The 18,248-nt window shown below is 39.4% G+C and overlaps 2 protein-coding genes across 2 annotated transcripts; one reads left to right on the top strand and one right to left on the bottom strand.

The window, feature by feature from the left end:
* Window positions 1–7,145: 7,145 nt before the first annotated feature.
* On the bottom strand, window positions 7,146–9,578 carry LOC126603739 (G-type lectin S-receptor-like serine/threonine-protein kinase LECRK3). Its single transcript, XM_050270694.1, has one exon. The coding sequence runs from the start codon at window positions 9,576–9,578 to the stop codon at window positions 7,146–7,148; it is 2,433 nt and encodes an 810-aa protein (XP_050126651.1).
* A 4,748-nt stretch (window positions 9,579–14,326) lies between these two features.
* Window positions 14,327–17,609, top strand: LOC126614084 (uncharacterized). Its single transcript, XM_050281712.1, has 5 exons — window positions 14,327–14,931; window positions 15,387–15,588; window positions 15,778–15,846; window positions 15,948–16,080; window positions 16,456–17,609. The coding sequence occupies exons 1-5, from the start codon at window positions 14,709–14,711 to the stop codon at window positions 17,065–17,067; spliced, it is 1,239 nt and encodes a 412-aa protein (XP_050137669.1). The 5' UTR covers window positions 14,327–14,708; the 3' UTR covers window positions 17,068–17,609.
* The last annotated feature ends 639 nt before the right edge of the window (window positions 17,610–18,248 follow it).

The raw sequence follows: 18,248 nt of genomic DNA, 5'->3' as shown, positions 1-18,248 counted from the left end.
AAACTGAATTAGCAAGTCAAAGACCTTTCCTAACTGGAGAAACTCTGCGGACAAAACCTCCCACAAATTGACACTGTTGTCACGAAAACCCACCCCAAATAAACCCCCCCACCCCCACCTGTTTTGTTTGAGCCATGGACAGCCCCATCAACGTTAACTTTCAGCCATGACGGAGGGGGAGGGGACCATGAAGACGGGGACAACAACGGTAGAGATGTAGGGACTGGTTGAACCACCAAAAAATCCTGGAACCATAAAAAACAATGTTATGTACAACTTTTGTGGTTGTGTATGATGACCGAAATTGACACAATCATGTTTTTATGATTGTTTTATTGGCGGTCCACATGTTGTTGAATACATTTCATGTTAGAATTCAATACTAAATATGTTTTTTGTACTAATATGAATGACTTTTTAGGTCCCGTAAATGCTATTAACTAGACATTGCCAGGAAAATTTCTCAGTGCAATTTGCTTCCCTGCATCCAGAATACGCAAATCACGAACACACACGATCCTGCTACAAAAAGGAACCAAATATAAGTGAATGCGATTTTGACAACAACTTATACGCCCAGTGGTGTTCTACTAACAAATAAAAGGAATCTATTACACTTAATCATGCTTGGACTTCTATTTTTGTTAGAAAGAGATTGGTTATACTTGAAGGTGGCTGCTGACTTTGTTCTACTTTAATAGCAAGACCTCCCAGAAGGAAATGTTCATGTATGTATGAATAAAAAAAAAGGATATGGAAGGAAATGTTCGTGTTCTCTTCAATTTTTTTCTGTAGGTTTATCAGTACACTGGTATAGCACAACATTGAAAAAAAAAAGGGTTTGTACATGAATATTCTTCTCCAGTGACGTTCGTACACAAGAAATCTGTCTGCTGTGGTCGTGGTGAAGACGAAGACTTGAGATTGATTTTGGCATGTGATGTGCGGAGTGTGTGGGTGTGTGAGGGATACTTTAGGTAACTAAATGAGATGTATTAAGATAATTTTTAGTGATAATAAGCTGTTGTCCTTGCATTATGACATGAGTTCGAATCCCGTTGGCTTCCTAATTTAACAAATCTATCGTTTGATACAACATGAACAACAACAACAAAGTCTTTTCCCACTAAGTGAGGTTGTCTATATGAATCCTAGAACGCCATTGTGCTCGGTTTTGTGTCAAGTCCTCCGTTAGATCCAAGTACTCTAAGTCTTTTCTTAGAGTCTCTTCCAAAGTTTTCCTAGGTCTTTCTCTACCCCTTCAGCCTTGAACCTCTATCCCGTAGTCACATTTTCGAACCGGAATGTTAGTAGGCCTTATTTGCACCTGTCCAAACCCATTTTGTGTACGTGTTGATGCTTCACCGCCCAACATTTTGTGCCATACAGCATCGCCGGCCTTATTGCCGTCCTATAAAATTTTTCCTTGAGCTTCAGTGGCTTACGACGGTTACACAACACGCCGGATGCACTCTTTCACTTCATCCATCTAGCTTGTATTATATGGTTGAGATCTCCATCTAATTCTCCGTTCTTTTGCAAGATAGATCCTAGGTAGCGAAAACGGTCACTCTTTGGTATTTCTTGATCTCCGATCCTCATCCCTAACTCATTTTGGCCTCCATTTGCACTGAACTTGCACTCATATATTCTGTCTTTGATCGGCTTAGGCGAAGACCTTTAGATTCTAACACTTCTCTCCAAAGGTTAAGCTTCGCATTTACCCGTCCTGAGTTTCATCTATCAACACTATATCGTTTGTGAAAAGCATACACCAAGGAATATCATCTTGAATATGTCCTGTTAACTCATCCATTACCAACGCAAAAAGGTAAGGACTTAAGGATTGTTGATGCACAAAATCAGTGAGGACTTTGGTACAACAGAAAGTACTAAGTTTGTGATCTTCGCTAGATTGCTCTGGTCATTAGTGTGGATAAGTATGTAAATGGATAGAGACAGGAAAGCAAACACATGATGTATGTGATTCACCCAGGTTGGCTACGTCCACGGAGTAGAGGAGTTCTCATTAATTGTGAAGGGTTTACACAAGTATATAGGTTCAAGCTCTCCTTTAGTGAGTACAAGTGAATGATTTAGTACAAATGACATTAGGAAATATTGTGGGAGAATGATCTCGTAATCACGAAACTTCTAAGTACCGAAGTATGGTATCGTCTTCACTTGCCTTATCTGTCTCATAGGTAGATGTGGCATATTCTCTGGAAGTACTCTTCCTCCATCTAGGGGTGGTATCTTTAACTGGTGGAGATGCACAAGGTAATGTATCAATTTCACTTGAAGCTTACTTGTAGTTTCAGGCTTGGTCAAGCGCAATACAAACCATGTAGTAGGAGTCCCCCAAGTCGCCGAGTTAGGGGATCTGCTGAAAGAGGTGACAGACAAGGTAAGCAATCAGAGCTCCAAGCAATTAGTCCCAGATCAGAAATTTGATTTCGAGTTCCGGCTGATTGTTCTCATTCTCCCTATATTGCAGGCAGCATAAAGGATAAAGAGAAGAAAATGAGAATAGATGATATGAGATACTTTTGCTTTTGAAGAAGTAACTTTCCACAGGCTTATTCTTGAACTTGGCTGGATGGTTTTCTGGTTTCCTCCAGAGTATAAGGCCGACTGAAGAATTTGAGGGTCAAAACAAGTCCATCAAATCTAGAGTACGTTCGACCCTGCTGATATGAGATACTTTTGCTATTGACAAAGTAGTGGATGTATTCGGCACGTGTTCTGTTACGCTTGTCTCCACATGCTTCCTTGTATCCTTCTCACTTTCCCTATATGTTCCTCAGGCAGATGTGGTATCTTCTCTGGAAGCATAAGATGTTGAAGATGAGTACTCGAAAGCAATGCCAGGTAAGTAATCAGGTAAGGGGTTCCAGGCAGTCAATTCCTGACTTGAAGCTTGATTCCAAGTGTGACTGATTGCTCTCTTTCTCCTTGTCTTGGAGGTAAGAACAAGGCCAAAGGAAAAGACAGGGAAAAAGCATGATATGAGATACTATTGCTTTTAACCCTGATGATATGAGATATTCTTGCTCTGGTGTAACTTGTTTGCAGAGGTATTGTATGGGGGAAAGAAAGCTGAGTATTTCGAGAGGCTTCGTTGGGAGTGCCCTCTCAGATATGAGGAAAGGTTGAACATTTTTGCAGGTCTGCCTGTCTGTTGAGGATGGATGTCGACATATATAGGAGTCTCCCTAACAACAAGTAGTAATGATATTCATTTATCCTGCTTGGTCATAGCACGGTAGTGGGAGCTGTCAGCTTCACGTGTGTCAGAGCACTTTGAAAAAGTGGTCTGTGGTATCTAGAAAGCTGATGTTGCGTGTGAAGATTACAAACAAGCTTTATCCAAGGAAATCTGGCTCTCGAAGTTGAGAAAGCGGTGCCTCTTGATTTTCGAACAAGCAATCATGTCGGGGATCTGGCTCTCGAGATTCGGAGAACGGTGCCTCTTCGATTTTTGATAGAGCAATCCTGCTAGGAGTCTGGCTCTCGAGATTCGGAGAACGGTGTCTCTTCGATTTTTGAGAAAGTAATCATGTTGGTAGTCTGGCTCTCGAGATTCAGAGGATGGTGCCTCTTCAATTTTGGAGCAAACAATCTTGTTGGGAGTGTTTTCTCGAATGTGAGTAAAGGTTGGGCATGTTTGCTAGTTTACCTTGCCACAGAGCACAGAGGTTGACACACAGGGACTTTCCAATTATCCAGCAGTGGTGTTGTTCCTTTACCCTTGTGGGTAATAATATGGTAGCTAGACCTTCAAAATTTATGTGTCTAAACTTTGTTAGTGTTGTTTCTTTGCTATTCTTTTACCCTTCTTGGTCATAGCGATGTAGTGGGAGCTGCAAGCTTCACGTGTCTAAACTTTGTCATAGATCTTTGGCAAAGTTATATGTGGTACCCATGAGCTGATGGTGTGTGTGGAAAGTGGATGAATGAACAGTAAGATTCACGTGCTTTCTACTTCACCAGAAATCTTCAACAGAATGCCCGTAATTTCAGCAAAGCTGAGTGTGCATGTGACAGGTGCTGACAAGGTTGAAAAAAGCAGGCGCCTCTTCGATTTCTGAGATTGGCCCTCCTGGTCTCTGAGCAGCCCAGTTTTTGAGAAAGCAAGCGCCTCTTCGATTTCTAAGATCGACCTTCGTGGTCTTTGAGCAGCCCAACTTTTGAGAAAACAAACGCCTCTTCGATTTCTGAGATCGGCCCTCATGGTCTCTGAGTAGACCAGCTTTTGAGAAAGCAAACGCCTCTTCGATTTCTGGGCAGGCGCCTCTTCGATTTCTGAAGCTCCGTCGAGTGCAGATTTTTATAGAGGCTGACATTAAGTTCCAAAGCATACTTGAATCTTCACCAGTAGAAGCTCCATTCTTGCACTTCTAAGATTTTGATTTGTCTGACCCCTTCTCTCTTCAACACATTTGAAAATGTCTGGCCCTTCCGACCGTCCTTTTGACTTGAACCTTGTTGAAGAGGCAGCCACGCCTTTTCCAGACAACATATGGCGCCCATCCTTCTTATCCCCTACTGGTCCTCTTACCGTTAGGGATTCCGTGATGAAGAATGATATGACCGCTGCGGTGGTGGCCAGGAACCTTCTCACTCCCAAAGATAACAGACTACTTTCCAAATGGTCTGATGAGTTGGCTGTTAAAGATTCTCTGGCTCTGAGTGTTCAGTGTGCAGGTTCTGTGTCTAATATGGCACATCGCCTATTTGCTTGAACCCGCCAAGTTGAATCATTGGCGGCTGAAGTGATGAGTCTCAAACAGGAGATTAGAGGGCTCAAGCATGAGAATAAACAGTTGCACCGGCTCGCACATGACTATGCTACGAACATGAAGAGGAAGCTTGAGCAGATGAAGGAATCTGATGGTCAGGTTTTACTTGATCATCAGCGGTTTGTGGGTTTGTTCCAAAGGCATTTATTGCCTTTGTCTTCTGGGGCTGTACCGCGTAATGAAGCTTCAAATGATCAACCTTCGATGCCTCCTCCTTCTAAGGTTCTGTCCAGTACTGAGGCTCTGAATGATCCCCCTCCAGTGCCTTCTCTTTCCGGGGCTCTACCGACTGCTAAGACTTCTCCTAAACAACCTTTGTGAAAGCTCCCTCTTGTTTGTTTATTTTGACTCATGTATATGTACATATTTGTAACTTATCAGAGATATCAATAAATAAGTTTTGCTTCATTTCAACGTATTGTGTTAAATACACCAAAGCCTTCTTCACTAAGATTTCTCCTAAGCAACCTTTCTGATAATAAATAAAAAAACAGATTAAAAAAAGAACAATATGTGAGGTGCTACCTCATAAAACAACTCTTTACAATTGAATTCCTTTTACAAAGGTTAGAAATTACTATAACTAATAAAAAGAAAAACAAATAATGGAAAATAAATTATGACCATCTTTCCTTCCCTTCCCCACCAATTTCTTCACAAAGTCAAGAGTGGGGAGATAAAAAAGAAACTAATAAAAGATTTATTATTTTTCATTAACCCTACGTACTTAACGAAATGGAGGTAAGTATTTACTTCGAATTGGATCCCATCCGAATCTGCTTTGTGGGGATTCTAAAGATTTTCACATTTTAGCCGTTCATCGTATATCGTGTGGTCAGAAATTATTTGATTTTTTTTATTTAAAATTAAACACAAATAGTATCTGATGAAAACTGGCCTCACGTTGTACGATTAATGGCTAGGATGTTGGATCCTCACAAAGTAAATCCAGAGAGGATCATTTTCCTATTTACTTGTGCGGAAAGTAAGAGATGGCATCGAAAGGTCAAATGTTTTTCTTCCTATATATATAAAAGCTAGTTAATTATTAAGGCTTAATTCATCATCCAACTGTGAACTCCTTCCTGTCTTTAGTGTAAACTATAGCGTTGTACTGAAAAAATCGTCATTCAACCGTGATTGTCTTAGGGTTTGATCCTTATCTAACTATATCCCACTTGCTTGCATGGTGTTTTCTCCTCCATTAAAGGTCAGTTTCACCGTGGATCTCAAAAAATCCATCAGCAACCTAAGCCATGTCACACTCACAATTACTAAGGAACTGCTCATAACTGAAGGCAAAGAGAAGAACATGGTTGACTCGCCACTGTCCATCCAGGTCGTGTTGTTCTTGATAACGACCGGCTCTAACGGTCCCACCAAGGACCAGTTGCTCCTCTCAAGTCCAATTCCTCCAACGAACTCAACTCCCTCGCGTCCCATCTTGCCCCTTTGGTCTTGTCTCTTTGGACACGGCAGATGGATCCGCTAGAGGTGGTCCTCGACTCCGAAGAAAATTGAAGTTCCACCATAAAACCAATTGATAATATAGAGAATAGTTCAACTTCTTATAAGTTTATGCAATGTCACTTCTCCTATCAATGTATGATTCATTCTGATTAACACGTTCCTAAAGTGTGACGAATTTTCAAGCCTAATACGTGGACAACACAAACGAAATAATATGAAACATGTGTGGTCATTGGGTTTTATACGTGAGACAATTTGCTCTAATATCATGAAATAGAGGTGTCTCTCCCTGTCAAAACTTGTTTCAAACAAGTATTGAACAATGTTTACAAGGCGGCAATAACATTACACTTAAGGCTATCTCCCATGAGATTGATAATGAAACCAGGCTTATAATTTTGTAGACATCGAAATTGCGGTGAACATTTATTTCACCAACACATTAAATTTCGATATGCTAGGGCTTACGTGACATGCACCATGTGTCGCACAAATTATAGACATGACATGCTCCCTGCATTCTTCGCCACACTTGTGAAGAACTGCCAAGCACCCCTACATGTGCAGGTTCCTTTATTACCAAAAGCCAAAACCTTGCGGCATTTGTTCATCCAAGATCAAGACATTGCGACCCTTGGATCATCAACGCACACATTACATCTTTAGAGGTTGAATCAAAGGATTCAAGTTTATAAAGAGATTGTAACCCTTTCATTAATACAAATATTATTTTATACACGTGTTCTTGTTTCAATTGCTATAGAAACTTTATGTTGAAAATTGTGGAGAACAAGGTTGTTGTCATCTTATAGAAATACATGCCATTAATGTGGTACACTACTAAAATGAATTATACAAAACATAACGTAGATTTCAGCAAACTGAACTAAAAAGAGGACATGGAGGCACGGATACATCAACCACTCCTTCAAGCATCTGCGTAACCTTCTTCATTGTCGGTCTTAAGGACGGATCCTCTTGAATGCACCAAATTGCAACCCTGACTAGCCTCTCCAACCTTTTCATGTCATTTCTTGCCTCTTCATCATCTTCTATAAGCTTCTTTAATGTTTTTTCCTTGTAGCAATCATAAACCCAATCCGTTAGTATCACTTCTTCTTCGTTTTCCCTTTCCATTTCAAGGCTCCTCCTGCAGCAGATGATCTCCAATAACATGACCCCATAACTATAAACATCAACCTTTGCAGTAATCGGAATATTCCTGAACCATTCTGGTGCAACATATCCTCTGGTCCCTCTGATGACTGTATTAGTAAGAGTTTGATCGCTCAGCAGAAGCTTTGCCAATCCAAAGTCCGAAATCCTTGCCGTGAATGAATCATCTAGAAGTATGTTGTGGGGCTTGATATCGCAGTGGATGATCTGCATGCTACACTCCTCATGCAGGTACATGAGTCCTCTTGCAATCCCGAATGCAATTTGAATCCGTTTGTTCCAATCGGGCCTTGAAATCCCAAAGAGAAAGCTGGCCAATGTTCCATTGCTCATAAACTCATAGACCAAAAGTTTGTTTGGCCCTTCATCACAGAACCCAAGCAATCTGACCAAGTTCTTGTGGTGAGTCCTGGCTATTGCTCTCACCTCTGCTTTGAATTCCTTCTCACCTTCTTGCGCCATTTTGTCCAACTTCTTGATTGCGACGTAGTTTGTTGAACTGATGGATGATATGATTCCTTTGTAAACAATGCCAAAAGCACCTCTTCCAAGTTCTTCCCTAAATCCATCTGTGGCTTCTTCTAGTTCTTTATAAGTAAACGAGCGTAGATTTGCTTCCATAATACTTGATGCACTACTAGTAAGATTATGTCTTTTCTTGTATCCATAAAAGAAAACCAAAGAAATCGCTGCAAGAAATATAAAGTTAAGAACCACAGAGCTACCTAGAAGAAGTCCTCCTACTAAGATGAGAGTTTTTTGATCTTTTTTTCCCGCGTCTGAGACTGGAAAAAGTGGATCCTCTAAAGCAGCGTCAGACTTTGGTAATTTGATCAGCGCCTGCCCATACGTATTCCAGTCCTGCCTTCCATGTGAGACTGGCAATTTCTTCTTCCAGCAGCTACCTTCTTTGACAACAGCAACCATACAATTACAATCGTAAAGGCAAGATCTGGTGCAGTCATCTTTGTTCATCGGCTGTATTTGCTCATAGTTTGCAGACGAGGGAAAATAAGTATTAGTCAGCTCATGCATAACATACAATTCTTCCAGCTTTGAATTGCCTTGTTCGCAAGTCGGTATTCTGTTCTGTTTACATCCACCGAACTTATTATTTGAATCCAAAGCGGAAAAGCCAGGAAGACATTCACAAATTGGTCTTCTATTTGCATCAAGTCTGCAGACGGTATTGTATCCACACGGTCCACTTCCCAAATCACCATTTACATCGAAGCAAATGTTGTCCGGGATAGACCAGAGAGGCAACCAGGACGTCCAGCTCCCATTTTTTGGGGATTTCGGGTGAGCATATTTAGTGAAAAGCCCATCAAAATCCAGTGTTGCTCTGTAATAATAATCTCTTATTGGTGACACTGTTTTGTTAGTGAGGCTTACCATACTTCCATTCCTTGTGACAATATTGAGGTAACCTGACTCGTTAAACAGCAGCTGAAAGCCCGTATTCATATCATCGGCAGCATCGGCAGTGTTGCTCTCATAGTATGTTTGGTATGCGAACTCCGTAGGCAAGGCAACCGGATATAAAACAAGCCTTCCATCTTGTTTCACTTGGAGTTGAAACCTTCCCCTCGAGTAGTTGCTTGCAGTCTGCCTAGAATACAGCTTTTCGCCAATCTCCAGCAGTTGGGTTGGCAAAATGGTGTCGGCGGGATCCTTGAAGCTCTGCCATAAGTAATCAGAATTCTGGCCTGCAAGCACAAAGTTCCCTGTGTCAAGCATGGCAGCATATGCAACTCCACCACTAAGAACGGACTCAGGCTTCCAGATTTCTTGGCTTTTTGGGCCGGTGAGCGCGAATTGGCCATCAGCGGTGAGCTCAATTTTCGATCCTTTTGGTGCTGGAGCGTCTCCATTTGCATACCAAACTACGGTTTTATCTGGTATTTGGTCATACCATATGGCAAGCAAGAAGGTGTCTTGATCACCAACGCGGCGAAACCCGAAAGCAAATGTCCCGGAGGGTGACTGCCATGACGATTTAGATGTGTCTTCAGATGCAGTGAGGGACGACCCCAAGCTAATATTTGCAGCAGATTGAGCTGCTGCACAAAGTGGTTCAACAACTACAAGTAAAAGGCCAAGCAAGTGAAGGAAAACAGGCATGGCCATTTTTTACACAACCTGATGAGCACAGAAAGTATAAGGAACCAAAAGGTTCCATAAATAGATAAATAGCAATTGCAGATTTGCAACAATGATAACTCTACTAATATATATATATACACATACATGTATCCGTATAGCCGACCCCACTTAGTGGGGAAAAGGCTTTGTTGTTGTTGTTGTTGTACACATACATGTATCCGTGGCTGCTTAATCATGTGTACAAGTGTCTCAAGTATCTGGAAATCCCAGGTGCTCACGACTCTGACAATTGGGAATTGGGATAGTCAAGCTTGAACCGGCTGGTATTATTAGTTAATTCGATAAATGTTTTTTTCCACATTTATTTGATTAATCATAGGGTAGAAAGCCAAGGTTGAAAAAGAGGACTCACTGCACCGGTTTTTCTTTGCAAAGAATTAAAAGAATCATTGGACTTTAATTTTCATCAAGTTTTTTACTCCCACTAATTTTCACATGTTAGTATTCATCTAAACTGCAAGAGAGATTGAATCGACTTTTTAGTCAAACCAGCTTACATCCTCTTGATAACACTCTCTTTAACCAAAATATTCAATAATTTTTGTAAAATTTGAATCCAGAACCTCTTCCAACGATAAAATTATTAACGCTTTCCATCCTCTTGTTAGACAAACAATTTGTTATATACACATGTTGATTTATCTCCATCGTTACTTGCGGTGTTAGTCATATTTACGGTGCTTTGTTTATTCATTTCATTTTTTGCTTCCTTAATTCTGTTATTTGTCTATTGAATTTGATTGTATTATTTGTCTCCTTTCAATACAAGCGATATTCTTATTTTCAGTTAACACCAAATCATTACCGGTTATCATTGGCGTAATTTTAGAATTAACAAAAGTGCTGCCTAACGTGTTTGAGTCAATCAATCTTATTTATTTTGAATTAGCTTTGAAAAATTGTAGGTAGATATCTTGGATTGGACGCAATCAATCGGCGGTGGATTGTTAGAGAATTCCAAGTCTGAATTTTCTATGGACAATGACATGCTCTAATAAAAAACACAAGGCAAGCACAAAGAAAAAGGACCAAGGCTTCCTACACTCCTCATCAAACATAAATAAGTAAAAATACAGCTTATTTTCTCCGAAGATCACGCATTCGAGTTGGAAAATAAAGTTTTATGTTCAACCATGGGGCCTCTATAGACAGGTATTGTGTGCTTTTTAGAATACTCTACTTATTTCTTCAGGCTTCTCGGAGTGCCCTGTGCTTGTGACTGGTGGAGCTGCTTCCAAAATCACACAACTTCCACAATCCATCTAACCCCAAAAGAAGATTTTCGGCTTTCAAGTCCCACGAAATTAAGTACCAATTACTAAAATTTGATTGGGAAGCACAAGCATCTGTGATTGACAAAATGGGTTAATCTTATACCCTTTTTAAGGTTTAAAGCATCCGATCTAGTAAAAGCATTGAAATTCACCCAAACGAGGTCATATTTGCTTGACCAAACTATGGGAATCAATTTGATTAAAATCCTATTGAGATATTATGATTTGGTGAGATATGTCTATTTTTTAGTCTTTGAATTATTACATGAGTGAAAAATAAGTCCTAAATATATTTTCAATAAAATAATGGTAATGATGTAACAGTAGAAAGCAAAATTTTAAACCATATTTTGTAAACCAAATGATGTGGTTGTTGATAATTGAATTATTATTTAAGTGTTGATTAACGTACTTATTCCTATTAGTGATACATCGTTTAATTTGTAAATTTGATTTAAAATTTTAGTACCCAAAATAAATCCCTAAGTTCATTTAAAAGTGCTAATTTCATCATACTATTATATTAGGATGAAATTAGTACTTATTAGGGATGAAATTGAATGAATGAACTTAATTTAAATGGACAAAAAAACGGGAAAGGGATCCTCTCCGATCCCGTCCACCAAGTCCACCAAGGACATAAATCCGGGCTGTTGAAATTTGATCAAACGGCTAAAGTTATTATAACTTTTAAAGTGGGCCCCTGTTTGTAGCTGTTGAATCAAATTTCAAAGGTCTAGATTTGTGGCATTAGTGGACTTGGTGGAAGGGATCCGGAGAGGATCCATTTCCGAAAAAATGTACCACATGTCTGTCACGTAACTCAAAATCAATGAAAAATTAAATAAAATATTAGAAATAAATTGGCAAATTTGAATTAATTTAAATAATTTTTCCAAAAATAGTTGATGGACTTAGACCATCTCCAATCGAATGAGGGCCAAATGGCTCGTTTTAGCCCTATAGCCCTCCGAGAAATTAATATTTTAATGAATAGTGTCAAACCATATTTCTTACCATCTCTAATCGAGGGGCCAGAGAGCCATAGGCCAAACATAGCCCTGTGATAAAAAACCATCTCCAACTTAGGGGTAAAAGGGCTAAACATAATATATTATTTTAATTGATTAATATAGTTACTTAAATTAAACTACCTCAATAATTTTTCAAGATGGAATGTCATTAATTTTTCAAGTTGGAATCTCAATAATTTTACGTCTCGGATTTCAAGTGCCACGTGTCAATTTGTGAGTAACTTTGCAGATTTCTTGTTAATAAGGAATCTCAATAATTTTACGTCTTGAGCTTCGAGAGCCACGTGTCAATCTGTGAGTAACTATGTAGATTTCTTGTCGATATGTAATCTCAATAATTTTTCAGATAGGATTTCGAGTGTCACGTGTCTAGATGTAATTGGTTGTGGGTATTTTAGATAGGATTTTTATTTGTGTGGCACTCTTTATCTTCAGCTTCCAATGTCCATAAATAGGGTGGATATTGGTCTATAATTCACACACCTTCAGCTTTGCCCTCTCCAATATCTTTTTCAATTCAAGTTTGCAATGAATTCCAACTTTGGATCCTCTTCGGTTTCCAACTGGGGGTCCTCATCTAATTCCGAATTGGAAGATAAATGGGCGAAAATGAGACGAGAAGATGAAGCATGGCACAATGCATCATATATGGCAGCCATGGCTGGGGTCATGGCGTGTGAAGCAACTGAAGAACAACCTCAATAAGGTGGCTCTATTGCTGGTCGTGGTTACAAGCCACGAAATAAAGATATGGCGCATCATAATTTGATGACCAACTACTTCAACCTCAACTCGATGTACAATGAAGAGGATTTCAAACATCACTTTTGGATGAGGTGTCATGTCTTCGAACGTTTACTTCATGATATCCAACATGTCAATTCATACTTTCGACAGAAACTGGACAAAACAGGTTGCCCTGGTTTCTCACATGATTAAAAGGTTATTATTGGACTCTGAATACTGCCTTATGCCTCCTCAGTTGATGCGATGGATGATACATATGGTATTTCTAAGTCTACATGCCTTGATAATCTTGCTAAATTATGTCACACAGTTGTTCAACTTTACAAAGAGAGGTACCTCCATCAACCAAATCGAGCAGATCTAGATCGGCTCCTTGGCAAAGCTGAAGACTGTGGCTTTCCGGGCATGATATGGTCATTAGATTGCATGCATTGGTAAAGGAAAAATTGTCCCATCGGATGGCAATGAGGCTTTAGTGGAAGATCGAGAAAGCCAACTATTGTGTTAAAGGCGGTTGCGTCATTTAACACTTGGATCAGGCATGCTTTCTTTGGAGTCCCATGATCCCAAAAGGATAATTTAGTTTTTGGGCGTTCACCCCTCTTCAATAACCTGACGGAGGGTAAATCACTTCAACTTGACTACTACGTCAACGGGCGTCAGTACAACATGAGGTATTACTTGGTAGATGACATCTACCCAAAGTGGGCGACACTTATCCAAGCAATTGCAAACCCTACGGATGACGCTGAAATGTGGTTTACCTTACACCAAGAGGCATACCAGAAAGATGTTGAGAGAGCTTTCGGTATTCTATAAGCACGATGGAAGATCATTAAGGAACCGACAAGAGGATGGAGTTGAGAAAATTTGAACTCCATCATGATGTCGTGCATCATATTACACAACATGATTGTGGAGGATGAGCGAGATTGATATATTGATGGAGACTCTGATGACGACCAAGATGATCCAAATAAGTCAAGAATAGCTCGTGCAAAAATATATGATAGACCTAATTTGCCCTTAAATCCAAGAAGTGGTAATATCTCTTTAAATGAGTACATAAGGCGCCATAAGATGATACGTTCGTGTGCCACAAACAAGTATCTACAACACGATCTTGTTGCACATCTTGGGCCAAAAGAAGCATGAAGTATGTGTTTAAGTTTTATGTTGTTTAATGTTACTTAATACTATTTAATGTTGTTTAATGTTACTTAATATTATTTAATGTTGTTTAATGGCTTAGGTAGTTATAGGAAAAAAAATCAAATTTAACGATTAGCTGACATCAGCAAGTAGTCGTTGGGATTCAAAATGCTAGACCAGTCGAGGCTGGCTAGCTGGCTTGGGCCAACCAGTTGGCCCGATTCTCCAATTGTGGCTCGGTGGGGCCCATAAGCCATTTGTCCTAGCCTTCGATTAGAGACGATTTTCATATCATTTCAGCTATTTTCAACCCTATGGTATGGATAAGTTGAAGATGGCCTTACCTTCCACTTTTCATTGAGGTGATAATGTAAAAACAAAATCGGCGGTTCACTCTGTGATTAATGAATGGATATGACCAAAAACAGGAAGTGACTCTCTCACCGCAGAACCAAACCCTGCAGGCCGTAATAAACACGTCTCTACCGCTCGGCCCACCCCGACGAAATTTGGGCTAATTATGGATGAATTTGACCAAAATATTGGCTGCAGTTTTGGTCTCTCTCTCAGTTCTCGTAATTTCTGTCTCTCTCTCTCTTTCGCTCTCCCATGGGTTTTAGCCAGCAACTTGCAGTCGTCACCTGCGACTGATGGTGGCCTGGGTAGACGGGTTGAAGCGATAAGCGGGTGGGGTATAGCAAGCCAAAGGGGAGGATGTAAAGTGGAAGGAGATATGCGCAAAACCTAACCCCGATCGACGTCGTCACATTTTCAAATCAAAGCAAACCCAAGAGGCGTCGTCAGAACCTTCCTTCATCATAAACCCTACGGTACTGTTCCCTTCCCAAACCCCTCGTGTCTGTCAGTGTGTGAGTGAAAGAAGACCCATGGAGGAAGGAGGAGGAGAAGCTGGTTCAGCGAAACCAAACCCGAAAATATGCCAAGAGTGCAAAGAGACGGCGTCCAAGTACAAATGCCCAGGCTGCTCCGTACGCTCCTGTAGCCTTCCGTGCGTCAAGGCCCACAAGCTTCGTTCTGGCTGTACGGGCAAGAGGCCCCTAACCAACTTCGTCCCCCTCTCTCAGATGGACAATAATCAGCTCCTTTCTGGTACCTTATTTTTCTGATTTATTCCAGTGTTTTTAGTTTTTTTTTTAATTTAAATTCGACCCCTTTTAAGTTTTTTTAGATTTTTCAATTGTCTCTAGCTTGGGAATCAATTTGGTTGCAATTTTGACCTCTTTTCGGTAAATTTCAGTGCTTTTTCTTTCACTGTGAGTGTTTTCATGGACAAAGTACTGTCTTTTCGTGATAATTTTGCAGTTTGTTTGCATAAATTTTTTAACTTACCTAGTTTGGAGGTTTTGAAGAAGATAAAATAACGTATAGGATATAAAATGGTCGAATTCATATTCTTTTGGGATTGATTTTGATGCCCGTTTGCGGATATAACATTCTCTGACGTTTTTCTAAAAGCTCAACAATTGAGTTTTATATTGTATTGTGAAGTTTCCTACTTTGTTTTCGCGTATTTTAACCATTGCATTTGACAATTGTGTTGGTAGACTACAATTTGCTTGAGGAAGTGAAGAGGGTTGCTGAGTCTGCTCAGAGATTGAGAAATAAGTTGTGCAGATACAATAATTTTAGGCTACCCTTTTGCCTTAAAAGCCTTCGGAGTGCTGCTGCCAGTCGCAGGACGAAACTCTTATTTCTACCAAGTGGAATGTCAAAAAGGGAGAAAAATCAAACTCGATATGATCAAAGGTAAAACTTTCAAAGCTTTTCCAGTCTAGATTAATAGTGGGGATGGATTAATACTTGGTCCTGTATAAAATTTGGGATGTTCCCTTTTAATGAGGATGTTAGTGAGTGTTCCAACGTGTTTGTGGAGGATTTGAATCAGTCATTAATTTCTTAAATATTTTTTTTTTCTGTTGGCCTGATCTGCTTCAGGAAGAAATGCATCTCCTGGACAATTGAATGGCGATTTCATTCAATGGATGTTGTTTTAACTGACCATGAGTAAGCTGCTTCCCTCTTTGAGAAGTCTAGTAATGTTTAACTTCTTAGGCTAGGCTTGGGTAATGTTTTTTGATGACTTATGCATATTGATTTTCATGCAGAGTAAATGAAAACATGAACCTCTGCTCTCTTATCGAAAACCATCTAAAACCTGGGCCATGGAATCATCACCTAAAGCTATTCTGTGAGGAACAGCTGGACTCTCTCAAGCTTTTCATTCGTAAATATCCCAAGGTTTGTTATTCTGTTTCTTAGTCTAGGCCTTAATATATTTGTTTTATTTTCTTTTAAATTGAAAAAAGGAAAATAATTCTTAAGAATGCACAAATATTGGAAGAATCGTGAAAGTGAAAAGAATAATTGGAATTTCTATGGTAAACCAGATGTAGAAGCAGCTCTAGTGCAATCAATCTTAGAAGATAGTGACAGTAGGAAATATGAAACTACTGACTCATAATTCTATGGTGAAAAATTGTGTTCATTGGGTCAAATTAGAATTCACTTTTAATCCTATTGTACCTGGTTTGTAGTATTTTGATTATTTTTATCAGAAATATAAAACTACTGCCTCATAATTGTTTCTGTTTTTATCTTGTGAATGTATTACAGGGCACTAGGTCACCTTTCTGTGAGTTGGATATAAGAGTTCCGATAAGGCAGCAGTTAGCAAACTTAGTTATTTTGGAATACCCTGTCATTTATGTTTTTCTCCCTTCGCACAGTCTTGATTTTGAAGTAGTTAAAAATTCCCCTCCTGCTTTCAGCAAACCAGAGCTTAGGACTTATGGAAGAAATGATTTGAGCGCAGGAGGTGTTACCTTTAAGGAGGAGGAACTAGAAGACAACATCTATCCTAAGGTCTTTGATCTCATGAAACATGAGACTTCAAGTTCCCCACCTAATATATCTAATAAAAGGAGGTGTGAGAAGCCACCCGATGATTCATTTGCTAGGCCTTTGTCTGTAACTGTGGAAACTTGCAACGATTCACATTCGAGCTCCGATGCTAAGAAGCAAGTGTTTTTTGAAGACATGGACTTTGCTTTTGATCAAGGCTTAATAGACGAGTACTCAGGTCTTATGGCAGAAATTAATCCTGATGATTTTCTTGATTTGGAAGGTGAATTTACCAAGGAAGGAGTAGCAGAAAGAAATCTTTCAAGTGTCAGGAGATTCTTATTGGCAGATGACGATATAGAGGAGGGAGAAATTTTAGAATAGTTGGCCTTATATCATTCCCCCAAGAAAGAATTAAAAGAGGGAACTTTCAGAGGAGCATCGCCTAAAGAGTTGTGCTGCCAACTGCAATTTTAGCTTCTCGGTGGTAATCTGCTCCGGGGTTCTAGTAATTCTTTGAAGCAATGTCTTAAGCAGCTAGTAACGACTGGCTAGAGCCATTTGATTGCTTGATTTGAGATCTTAAGAGGCTTCCTTGTGTACCTAGTTTTTTCCATCTCCTACAATTACAAACACGGTCCAAATAGAATTGGAGTCCAGTTTCTTCGGCTTGGCGCAATTAAGAAGTTGAATATCTTTGCAACTTACCTATTCAAGTGGCACTAAGGTGCAAAAAACAAATTCATGTGAGAATGTCACAAAATATGGGTCACGTGACTCGTATACGAATATATAACAGAAAAGTATATGAGTGGTACTTTGTGGTAAAAATTTGATTTATAGATGGTAAAATTTCGCAAACAAAAGTCTATGTGATCCGCTATACAATCAAGAACTCAATCTATAAAGTGTAACTATTGGATTTTGTTTTAAAGACCTTCCTTGAATGCATGAGATATGAGGAGTGAAAAATAGAGGGATTGTTTTACATGAGTACTGATACATAAAGGGTGACAAGAATTGAGAGAGAGAGACATAAAACCTTATGTTTGGATGATGAATTGTAAAATACCGATAAACATTAGACTCAAGTGTTAAAAATGCACCACAAAACACAATTAATGAACAATGCAGGCATTACAAATTACCTCATGACTTATTCTTGATTGGTTGTTTGAAGATTACGTTTTATAATTTCATCCATGTTTGGAAGGAGGGGGAACGCTCTATCGGAAAATGACCAGACTCTTTAATCAGATGGGTTCTCAGTCCAAGTTTTGGACTATGTCCACCTTTAACTATGTACAACTTTTTTTGCTTTTTTTTTATTCAATTGAACTCCCTCTCGCACAGTCGAACAAAAATAAATAAATAAATAAATGAAAGCTCAACTTCGAACGAAAAATCGCCGACAAACAATTTCATAACTATCAGAAAAAGTAAAAGCCCAAGAAGCAGCAGCTCAGCTAGGCTCATTGCTTAGGCCTGGTTTGATACTGAGATGATTTTAAAAAAAATGGGTATAAAAAAAAATTGGGAGTTTTTTTATGTTTGGTAAACATTCA

The sequence above is a fragment of the Malus sylvestris genome, chromosome 2 (assembly GCF_916048215.2).
Source record: "Malus sylvestris chromosome 2, drMalSylv7.2, whole genome shotgun sequence".
NCBI classification, from domain to species: Eukaryota; Viridiplantae; Streptophyta; class Magnoliopsida; order Rosales; family Rosaceae; genus Malus; species Malus sylvestris.
This window is presented reverse-complemented; position numbering and strand designations above follow the sequence as displayed.